A 12,253-nucleotide genomic window follows, 5' to 3' on the forward strand; every position below is an offset into this window, starting at 1 on the left:
CATAGTAAGATATAAAATAACATAAAAAGAAATCATCAGGCAATTATGGCGTATACAAGTTAACACATCTCAAAAATGAACAAATCGAAAGTGTCAGTTCGCTATAGGAAAAGTACCTTAAATATGAAATATATTCCCCTCTAGAAGCAATACAGCACATACAGCGATGTGTGATGCTGTCAATTATGCTGTCTATCAGTTTCACAGGAAGTGGGAGCCATTGCTCTTGCAAAGCAAAATCAAGCGCCGCAAGGATATGAGGAGGCGGGTTGAGAGCACCTAGACGTCTCCCTAAAGCATACCAAACGTGCTCGATAGGATTCAAGTCCGGTGATCGAGCTGGCCACTTCATGCGGATAATTGTAGCCTGTTGAAGATGATCATCTACAATGCGAGCTCTATGTGGTCTTGCGATATCGTCCAGTAACAGGAAAGCATCACCTACTGTCCCGGCATATGGGCACACATAAGCATCGAGGATGTCATCTCTATAAACCTGAGCATTCACGGTTCCCCTTGAAAGACTTGGAGGTCTGTGCGACCACCTCAAGAGATGCCACCCCAAACACAGACACTGCCTTTTTCGTATCCATCTCTTTCGCAAATGTTTGACGGATGATAACGGGGTCCATGTTATCTCCATACAAAATAACGCCTACTATCGCTTCCTAGACTACATCTAGACTCATTCGTAAAGAGAAAAGCCCTGCATTGATCAGGCGTTCAGTGGATATGCTGTCGTGCCACTGTAAACGGTCCCTCTAGGCTAGGTGTGAGTGGCACACAAATGGCTGGTCGCCTCGCATACAGAGCACCTTCGTGAAGCCTTCTACGTACAATTAATGTTGACACCAACCTTCCGGTGGCTGTAGCAGGGGAGGATCTGAAATGAGTCAGAGAGCGGCTCTATTCCTGCATGCCCATAACCTCAAAAATAGGTCATTGGCGCTCGTTGTAGTCGTTGGCTGTCCTTGGCTGAACCTCCTGGGGCCCTACAATGATTATCTCTAGAACGAAGTCGTTAGCGAGAAAATCGGTTTTTCTCGGCACGTGACGTCACATTCCGTGACGCGGCGATTCTGCCTACCATGAAGCTATCCTAAACGTCTTGCTGCCGACTTTAGCTGCCGAGAAGGACCATTCTCGTTTTCACCCGGTTGACAGGTGGTGAGTTGGCTTTCTCGGGAGGTGAGAAGTACTTCCTAGTCAAGATGGCGGTGGCCAGAGAAGCATTGTGACTGTTTACACTTGCATAGTGATGGAAATTTTGCAATTGTGGGATTTAATGCTCGTAATTTTGCAAGAGGAGAAGTCTAGGAATTATTGCAGCCAAGTTACTTTTAATAATAGTAATATTATTATAGGAACATGGTTTTCATTAAACACTGACGCATTGTTTAAATCGGTTAGTAATTTAAATTAAATATTTTCGGTTTCAAAATATTATGAACATATTTTCGTTATAGAGTGTTACGAACATATTTTTATTAGGCTCATTCCCCGAATATGGATGTTTTTAAATAAACATTAATTATGATGAGGGCAAATAGATACACTTTTTAACAATTTCGATCGCGAGAAATGACTCATTTCTTGGTTTACATATTGGTGTTTCTGTCTTTAAATTACATGTTTTGATAGTTTTGACATGCATGTTGTTGGATTCAATTTTGCGACGTTAAGCAACGTTGCTCTACAGGTAGACGTTTTCTAATAACTGAGAATATTTTTACAATCCCCCCCTTTATTTTTGTACATATAATTTTGTCTTAATAAATAGTAGGGTATGACATTTGGTCAGTAGACTTTGGTTAATAGGACCTCAAGATCCTTAGAAATTTTTCACCAATCAAATATCTTTTAATTTTACATTTCATAAAATATCAATCTTTATTTTTCGAATCAAATTGAATTCAGTTATTTTCCCGCAGTATGTTTACACATTGTTTTGTTGTAACCTCAGTACAAAATCAACGCGAAACACTTTCCATTTAATTAATTTAAAGAAATAAAGTTTAAAACCCACAGCACTTTTCATGTTAAGTTATAAGTTATACACTATTCTAGTAAAATTGATTTGCTGGACCACTGTTATTTCATTAGAAGTAATGAGAAAGGGCATTGTAGTCAATTCAAAACGATCGTTTTTGAATTCCCCAGCTATATTATTTATCTATTATTCTTCAAATTTGCATTAAATATATATTTTTTCTTTTAAATATATTTCACTCTATCTATTTGAAAATCCCTGATTGAGTAGATGGGAGTAAAGGCTATAACAGTAGCCTGAATAGCTCCCACCACTCAGAAAAGAACTTAATTTAGAGCCTGTTTATAACATAAGATAGAATTAAAAGAAAATAAATGCATAATCATACAAAGAACAATAAACACAAACAATGCAATAAAGTACGTCTAATTTTATAACGGAACCCAGGTATACTATATTACAAATATGCTACTTTATCCTAAATTGACTGCAGTAGAATTGAGTATAAAATTTTTTAGCCTTTTCTTAAACAAATTTCGATTATTAATGGTTTTTAAAAAATTGGGCAAGGTGTCCACAATCTTGGTCCGTAAGAGTTAATGCCATTAAACAACGGATTTGTTTTTGCGTTATTGGTATAATGTTTTCACGGTTTCTAGTGGGGTAATTATGGACCAAAAAATTCTGTCAAATGGTTCTTAAAAACCCTTTGTTTTGCTTTTCAAAGATAATCAAGAGCGAGTTCATCGTTTATTTTTTTAAAAATATAACAATTGCTTAGGGTTTTTTTTTTTTTTTAAATTATTAAACAGATTCCACCTAAATATGTGGCGCATGAAAGTTCATGCCAAAAGAGAATTCTTTGGTGGAAACGAAGATTAACAGTCACTATAGTTTCAAACTAAAGCAACCGTGCTTCGCAAATCTGCATTTCTAATTTTACGAAACATAACCGTAAGGGTGAGTCATTATCAACGATTTAGGGAGGGGGGAATAATCTTTAAAGTAGACCATTGTCAAATTTTATTCGCTTACTTACCGTGAAAAGATTTTTAAATCTGATGTATAATAAACAAAAGGCAAACAAAAAGGCACTTTGCATTTTAAAGTATTCTTTCGAAAGAATATTTTTAAAAGAAAAAAATAAGCCAAAAATAAAATTAATAAAATGCGTAAACACAAAAGAAAAAAAAAGTTGGTTATGACATATCAAGAAATGTATCTGCCAATTTGTTTGGCCATGAGATAACTCCTCGGGTCCCGAAACGCCGTGGAATTAAAAGTTGCGGATCCCCGTTGCTGTGGACGAAAAAACTCAATAAGTACGGGAAACCGCAAATGCCGTGGGAAAAGGAGTTGCAAGCCTCTTTTGCCGTAGGAAAAAAGAACTCCAGTCCGACTGAAGAGATTCCTTTCCCGCGTCACGAGTAGTTCTCGGAACGCTGGAAACAGGGACAAAATACTCACTCGATACAATGGTGGTAAGAGCAAATGGGAGGAACCGACTATTTTCTCGGTTGTTCTCGCTTTTCGTGAGGGAGAAAACGTCGTCACCAGAATAGAACGTTACTTATGTTGTAGGGCCCCTGGATACCGAATCTGTCGTTTGAAATTATCTCAAAAGTCTATAAACCACAAAAGGATCTTGTCTGGCCTCTTCTGTTTGACTTTTTCCCTGCCTCTAGTCTCCCAATGGCTCTCCATCGTAGTTCTGCGGGCAAATGATGCCTGGAAGTCATTGTTACCAATTTCAGTACAGATTAGAGACATTAAAATTTGACATTTTTAATAACTTATACATTAATGGCTGGAAAATAAATTTTTATACATTTTCGCAAAGAAAAAAGCACTAAAAGCAAGGAAGTTCTAATTTCTAAGGGGGCTCAACCCCCCTTGCCCCCCCTATATGGGCGCCTTTAGCGAACATCGCATGACAGTGAACGTTCCTAATTACATTACGATTCATTGAGCACTTTACAGTCTGACTACTTCAGAATTTTCTTATCAGAACTACTTTTTTACAAGAGACGTCTGGGTGAAAATACATTCTCTGACAATGTATATATATATATATATATATATATATATATATATATATATATATATATATATATATATATATATATATATATATATATATATATATATATATATATATATATATATAAGAACCTAGAAGAAATGGAGCTACAACCGACAGAATTTGCAGGAATGTAGTCTAGTAAGAACTATGCAAATAATGTACGTCTCGTCGCTAGTGAGACAAGAGGTAAGAGCGCTATGCGCATACGAGCTGAGCAGCTAGGGAAGACTAATAGCGTTATTGTTTGCGGTATTGCGGAAGTTGTGGTTGTTTGAGAAGGTCTCAGAGAAATAGTAAGTCTCAGAGAAACAGGCTGGTTGCACAGACTAGTGATGGGCATAATCGAGATCTTTTGATAATCGAGATCTCGGGAATCGAGAACTTCTGATAATCGAGTGATTGCTAATCGAGATCTTTTTAGATCGAGTACTCGAGCGATTGATAATCGAGATCTTTTGAAATCGAGTACTCGAGCAATTGATAATCGAGTGATTGATAATCGAGATCTTTTGAAATCGAGAGCTTGAGCGATTGCAATCGAGATGTTTTGAAATCAAAAACTCGAGCGATTGACTTCTCGAGATCTTCTGAATCGAGTACTCGAGCGATTGACTTCTCGAGATCTCTGGAATCGAGCACTTGAGCGATTAACTTCTCGAGATCTTTTGAATCGAGTACTCGAGATGTTTCAAATCGAGATCTCGAGATGTTTGAATCGAGTACTCGAGTAGTTCATTTTCTGAGCTTTTTTTTAATTAAGTTGACTTTTACAGGGGTGCCCACTTAAGGGGTAAGGGGGTATGGCTCAGCCAAAGCCATTAAAATTTTTAAGGCCGGTTTTTTGTGAGGGTTTTTTTTTACTCTCATATTCGGGAGGGGGTCCATGGCACAGCCTGCGAAACTGAAATTTTTGAGAGCGTTTTTTTTTTTTTTTTGAGAGTTTTTTTAAATCTCATTTCGGAAGGGTGGGGGCGAGTTCTTGTTCTAGACGGATGCTCCGTTACATTTGAGAGGGTGCGCCATTGCCCTGCGAGAGGGGGGGGGGGGTGACACCTTTGACTTTTGGAGTTGAATTCTTGAGTTGTTTTGGTAGGGATGCGCTTGAGATACAGATGTGCCATCAAGCCTGTCATTTAGGGGTTCAAGAAGGGACGCGCCCTCCTGGCTTTTAGAAATTATTGTGCTCATATAAATGAAATTTTTACTGTTATTCTGCACAATATGCATGCACCCAGTAAGATACTCTTTAAAAACCCTTCCTCTTTTCTTGTAAAGTTCGAAATAACAGGCCTAAGTGTCATGAGGTGTACGTAGACACTGAAACTTCAATTTATGGTTGTCATAGGGATCAATCCCCCCTCCATTCCTTGTACTAGTTTTTACATTAAAGTCGGCCTAGTTTTTTGTTGTTCTCCGATAAAATGAGCATATACACCTTTTGCCCACCCACCTTCCGGAAAAGTTCGAAATGCAAGCCTGTTTTAGGGGGTCGATTTGATAGATTTAGGCTTCATTTTGGGGTCTCAATTTATGGGAGATGCAGATTCGACGAGATTCCATGTTTGTTTGTCAGAAACTAGGGACTCGGCACATTTGGGAGATCCGACTCGGAGTAGTATAAAATTTTAGAGGTTTATAGGTAGCGGCTAGAAAACTGGCAATAGGTCCGCCTTGACTCTTGGTGGCCCTCAGGGGATGCTCCGTAGCGATTTAGGTTGGTGCATATCCCCCCCCCCCCAATCTCAATGTGTGAAATGGGTTGATTTCTCGATTTTTTTTTATTCATTTAGAGTGATTTATTCCAATGGTTATGTATTTAGACATATGATTCTCAGTATATCACGTGATTATTTCAAAGGATTTCGGCTCTCAAACAAGAAGTTAATAATGTAAACAAATAGGGGAATCACTGCTCTCTGCGCAAAATGACTCATTTGTTCTTATTTATTGCTTTTCTTTTCTTTTTTTTGGTGTGCTTTTAAAGAGTAGTTGAATTATTATTTATCTGACTAATATACCGGGTGGCCCAGCGGGTAATGTTTGAAACGAAATCCAATAGATGGCGCTAGGTGCACGTGAGTGAAGCCAAAATTGGTGCGCATGCTCCGTTGAGTGGGCAATTGTAAATGTGATGTTCCTTCATCAGGCATACTACAGTTTGGATTTCCATCTGAACAAACAAAATTATCGCAACTGGGGCAGAGAACGGCCAGAGATCACTGTTGTTCGAAGCCTCCAACCGAAAAAATTTCTTGTGTGGTGTGCAATATCCTCACATGGTGTGTTTGGCCCTGTTTTCATCGATGGAACTCTAAGCGCGGCGAAGTATAGAAAGTTACTGGACGAGGAGTTCATCCCTTCTCTTCATGGTAATGACTTGGTCCAAGATCATTGGTTTATGCATGATAGAGCAAGACCACATCGTACCGTGGATGTTTTCGAGATGCTCAATGAGCATTTTAGCGATCGAATTATTGGGTTAGATTACCCATCGCACTTCCAAGGTGGTATCGAATGGCCCCCATATTCACCAGATCTGAACCCCTGCGATTACTACCTATGGGGTTATTTGAAGAGCAAGGTGTGGCAGACAAGTCCTACGAACTTTCCAGAACTGAAAATCGCCATTACAACTGTTGTCGAGACGATTGACAGTGAGGCCTACTCACGAGTAATGGTTGAATTCCAGAACCACCTAACTGCTGTCCTTGTTAAAGATGGCGGTCACTTCGAACCTCTATATCATTAATAGCCCAATATGTCCTTTCAATATACGTCATTAAATTCTTCTCATGTCTCTTGTTTGATTTTATTTTTTCATTTGTTTCAAACATTACCCGTTGGGCCACCTGGTATGAGGAGGGAGGGTAAAATATTTCTGACTGCGTTTTCCAGAGGATTGGGACTCCAGGCGCTTGTTGAAAGTACAAGCTTCAAAGTGGCATTGAAGTTCATGATTATTTTTCTCCTTTCTTGATTCGCTCTTTTTCAATTTTTCTTTTTCCTTCGGTGACTTGCGGAATATGCAATAACAGTAAAAGTGTAGGGAGTGAAGTTGAAATGTTTCTGAGTGCACTAAAAAGAAATTTTGAAGCTTGTTGTGTGCGATTATTTTAGCTTACAATCTTTGGCCCAGTTTTTAAATTATATTATATACATTATAACTTCTTGTAATAAACACATTTATTTTCGCGTGTGTAGTTAAATTTTAGTGTTTTGGGTGTTTTACTCGCTTCTGATAATATCATATTCCTTATAATTTCATAAATGTTGATTAGCATATTATTTACTCAACTTAAAAATTTGGAGTCATTATAATGAGATACTAATTTTATTAAGTTTTTTTTTTTTTTTTTTAATAAAGAATAGGCTAAACTGCTGAAAATGCTCAGGCTGGTGACGCTCCATTTCGGAACGAAAAAAGGTCCCGTAACTATGCTTCATTTTCCTTGCGCTGTCTTAAAAAAGGGTTAATTGATTACCAAGATTCTCTGAAAAGCAGATTATTCAATTTTGAAATCATCCGAGTCGCTCGATAACCGAACATACGACAACAAGCAATATATTATGCAAGGGTCCCCACGAGAGATAGGGGAAGGTGGGGGGGGGGGGTCATAGCGCAGACCCTGCCGTTGAAGTTTTGAAGAAGAGAGGGTAACAATAGGGCTTTTAGTCTTGTTTTAGAGGGCTCTTGTTCTGGGGGTTATCCGTCGCATTTGAGGGATGCCTGTCATCGCCCCTTGGGGGGTGGGACATCCCTGCATTAAAAACATGTTGCGTTTAAACATTTCATAAACGTTTCAACATGGTTGTCACAGCGTTAACAATCGTTTTAAATCGTTTACAAAACGAAATGTGCTCTCTGGGTAACCCCATTCGAAAACGCACTCGAGAAGCAATTCTTTCATTTTAAAACCATATAGCAGGGGTACTCACCTAGAAGGGATCATGGCGCAGAATGCGCCATTAAAACTTTTAGGGGGTGTTTTTAGGGGTATTTTAAACTTTTTTGGGGGGCTCTTGTTTTTATGAGGCTTTACCATATTAAGGGGGTGTGCCTTTGCTCTAGGGGGGAGTGAGCATCCCTGCATGTAGAATGACAGCGATGTCCTTTTATCCCTGTGAGCAATTATGCGCCCTTTACGACAATCCCCCCTCCCCTCCCCTTAAGAAAAATAATACAAAAACGAGCTAAGACCACTTAGAATTTCAATTACACAGTTTGTGCCTTACCGTTTTCTCCCCGTGGGCACCTCTGCAAATGAATCACTCGAAAAGTAAACCACATTAGAGATTTGTTTAATTTCACAGGGGTGCAGTTGATGGAGACGTGGGGGGGGGGGGGGTTGTCCCCTCTGATTTTTTGCTAAAGTGTTCCCACTTTTCAGTTTAAATATATTTTTAATTTAAACAACTCTCAAGTTCGAACCAAGTGTCGCCCAAAACCCGCCTATATTCACATCATCCCTCAATTTTTAATTAAAATTGTATATATTTGATCTTAATAACTGCCCAGTTCAAAACAGTATGATAAGAGTTTCTCTAGCCTTTGTTTCAAGATTTCATCACCGGATCACCCAACCCATGCCCTTCCATAAATCTGCTCGTATGATAATTAATAAACAATATTCGTTCGATTATTTAGAAATCTCTCGATTATCGAAAATTTAACGCCAAACATTTAACTATAAAACCATTCGAATAAAACAAACGAGAAGCAATCATTCGGTTTTAAAATCATTCCAAATCCTAACAGTGAAGGCGCACCACCTATGAAACTCTCTCACAAAAGCAATACCCCAGAAAGAGACAAAATTTCATAAAAATTATAATCCCACAGTTTGCGTCAACCCCCCCCCCCCGTCTCCCTCCCTCCTCATTTCCACTCACACGAAACGAATTACACAAGAAGTAAACCACTTCTTAACCGACTTCAAAAAAGGGAGATTATGATTTCGTATTGCGGCTTTTTATGTATGTTTTCGAATTAGTGCAACACTACTGGACCGATTTGAAAAAACTTTTTTGGTTGGAAGGGTAAACGTCCCAGATGTTCCCATTATAATTTGGTTCTGATCTGATGAGGGGTCTCGGAGATATCCAAGAAACCTTAAATTTCACACGTCACGGTCACGTGGTTTTGCTGCGATCGGTGTATTTTCACACCTAAGGTTTTGGCTTTCTCTTGAACGATACTTAATTCTCGTGGCACATGGATGATTAATTTTCGCAACGCTGCGCCGCTTGCTAATTTTTTATTATAGGTGTTACTAATGTATTTATTACTGCGTAGCAAAGCAGAAAAATTAAATATAGTTTGCTACTTTAATAGTTGAATCAATTACCTTAATATTTTATCTACTAATAAATAACGTTATTTAAGCACTAAAATATAAAGTTCTTTATCTAATATACCAGTTTTTAAATATATTTAATGTTCAATTGAGGAGGAATTGAATACAGAACATCCCTCTCCCACGACTTAATTTATATTCTTTAATAATATACATTATAACGGTGTATGATTTCTGAAGTTTGACCAATATTCTAGATTTACTAATTCACGATGCCGCCAGTTCAATTTGAAATTAGGGTTATATTAATTAGCAGGATTCCAAAAAAAAAAAAAAAAAAAGGAAAGGAGGAGGTTCTTAACTCGTCAGATTTGTTTTTCCTTTGTACAATGTTCCATAAATACTCGAAGACACCTGTACCCAGGGGCGTGCACAGGGAGGGGGGAGGGACACTGTTGGCCCGAGCCTGAAGGGGGCCCAATATTTTTATAACTAAGGGTGAAATATAGGGGTAAACAATATGGAGAGGGGCCCGGAAAAGTCATTTGTGATGGGCTCCAAAATTTCTGTGCACGCCCCTGCCTGTACCGATTAGGAAAATTCTTTTTTTTTTTGTTTGAAACGGTATACTTCCTCGGCGGTCTAATGGTAATTAAGTTCAGGTTTGATGAAATTGAGAGAACTTTTCAAATATCATACTCACATTTAAATCGATTTGTACTTGATTAACTTTGTATATCATCTCACTTAGTGAACCGGTTTTTATGCTTTTTTTTGTTTAGTGGTGGTTTTGTTTAGGGGTGGTCTAACTTAGATTCCAAATCTTTGATTTACCCTATTTGTTCTTTAGGGAAAAGTTGAGGGTAAAACAATAAATTTCATGCAATTTCCCTCAGAAACGATTAAATATAAAACCCATTGATAAACAAAGGCCATAAAACAAAGGTATATACTTTCTTTACCTATAGTTAAAGAAAGTACTAAAAAAATATATTATTAAGAGTAATGATTATGAAAATTTTGAATTAAGGATTCTCTGAAGCAAACATAAAATTCATTCTAGTGGAATTTTTAATCTTCATCTATATTGGGGCCATGTGAAGAAACATGCGACTTTTATCACGAGTTACATGACACGTATTGCGAAACATAAATTACAATTTACAATATTACAATTCTAAAATTTACAATTTTACAAATTTAAACTTAAAGCGATTTTTTTTTTCTTGTGACTCGTGCATTTGCTTTCGGAAAGCAAACTTTGATAAAGTTGAACTAATGATGAAGACAATTTTTTTTTGTACGTAGTTACGCATTTGAAAAAGCCTTTCTTCACAGAAGTCTCCGAGACGCTCGCCGTGTTATTTACAGCACTAAAAAGCAAAAAATAAATTACTTTTAAATTAAAAAAAACCGCCTTCAAAAAATACTCAGGAACTAAAAAGCAAAAAATAACTGATTACACTTACATTCTATTTCCTACCCAAACATAGAAATGAAATTTATTTTACAATTCCAGTACAAAAATCAACTAAACACTGAATTATAAAATAAACACTGATTTAAATTACTATACGATGAATTATTTTAAATACCTAACTAATTATATACGATCTCTTAATTTTTAATAACCTTTTGAAGTCGGGGCCTCCTATAAACTACTACCTAACGTACTTGAGTAGATTTAGTTTTAAAGATTAATTTCGCGTATAGTTAAATTAGTGTTAAATTCAGGATTCGGTGGGTTGTCAGTTACGTTACGTAGTAGTTTATAGGAGTCCCCGACTTCAAAAGGTTATTAAAAATTAAGAGATCGTATATACTTAGTTAGGTATTTAAAATAATTCATCGTATACTAATTTAAATCAGTGTTTATTTTATAATTCGGTGTTTAGTTTAGTTGATTTTTGTACTGGAATTGTAAAATAAATTTCTTTCTATGTTTGGGTAGGAAATAGAATGTAAGTGTAATCATTTATTTTTTTGCTTTTTAGTTCCTGGATATTTTTTGAAGGCGTTTTTTTTATTTAAAAGTAATTTATTACATTAAAAAATAATCAATTAGCTTTGTGCCTAAACATGAAATAACAAACGTTTTGTAGCCCTAGTACACAGAGTACTGTAGAAACTTGTCTTGGGGTTTTACGGAAACCATTTTTTCAACAAAATAGTAAGGTTTTGCATGTAAAGACATCCAGTAATGTCTTTACATTCACAATCTCACTATTTTGCGTTGACAAAAGGGTTCCTTAAAACCCCGAAACACGTGTCTGCAGTAATCTGTATATTTGGTCTCTAAAACGTTCGTTATTGCCTGTTAAACTTTTATCATTACCTAATGGTATTATAGTTGAAGGTGGAGTTAATAGTGGAGTTATAGTCGAAGGTATAGTTAAGGGGGAAGACGTCCCCTCAGGTTTCCAACTTAAGTATTCCCCATTTTTATCTGAAATATAATTTTAATTTTAATGCTTCCCAAGTTAGAACCTTATTAGCGCCCCCACTCTTTACTTCCACCACTGGGACACACAACACATGTCTCCCACAGACCCGTCCATGTGTTCATTCATTAACACCTTTCACTCAAAACATATCATTAGACTACCAAAGCATCCCAAAGAATCATTTGATAATCAAGAATTCAACAACACGATTCGAATGAAACGTTCGGGAGGCAAGTGAAACGTTCGGGAGTAAAATTCAAACATTTAATGAATGTTGCATGCGCAATACAGCACCATCAACCGAATGCATATCCATTTATTTTTAAACAAATGTCATAAATTGGAGCGGCAATAATAACAAATTACCGGTTATTTTGATGTTACACAAAATATTGATAACTAGCACAGAAATTCCCCGTTCACCTTTGAACTTGCCTTTTTT

The 12,253-nt window shown here is 37.0% G+C and overlaps 1 protein-coding gene across 1 annotated transcript; it reads left to right on the top strand.

Annotated features, from left to right (window-relative positions):
• Nucleotides 1–6,204: 6,204 nt before the first annotated feature.
• Nucleotides 6,205–6,822, top strand: LOC129218879 (uncharacterized). Its single transcript, XM_054853200.1, has one exon. It carries the CDS (start codon nt 6,205–6,207, stop codon nt 6,820–6,822), a length of 618 nt encoding a protein of 205 aa, XP_054709175.1.
• Nucleotides 6,823–12,253: the final 5,431 nt, after the last annotated feature.

The sequence above is a fragment of the Uloborus diversus genome, chromosome 3 (assembly GCF_026930045.1).
Source record: "Uloborus diversus isolate 005 chromosome 3, Udiv.v.3.1, whole genome shotgun sequence".
Taxonomy (NCBI): Eukaryota; Metazoa; Arthropoda; class Arachnida; order Araneae; family Uloboridae; genus Uloborus; species Uloborus diversus.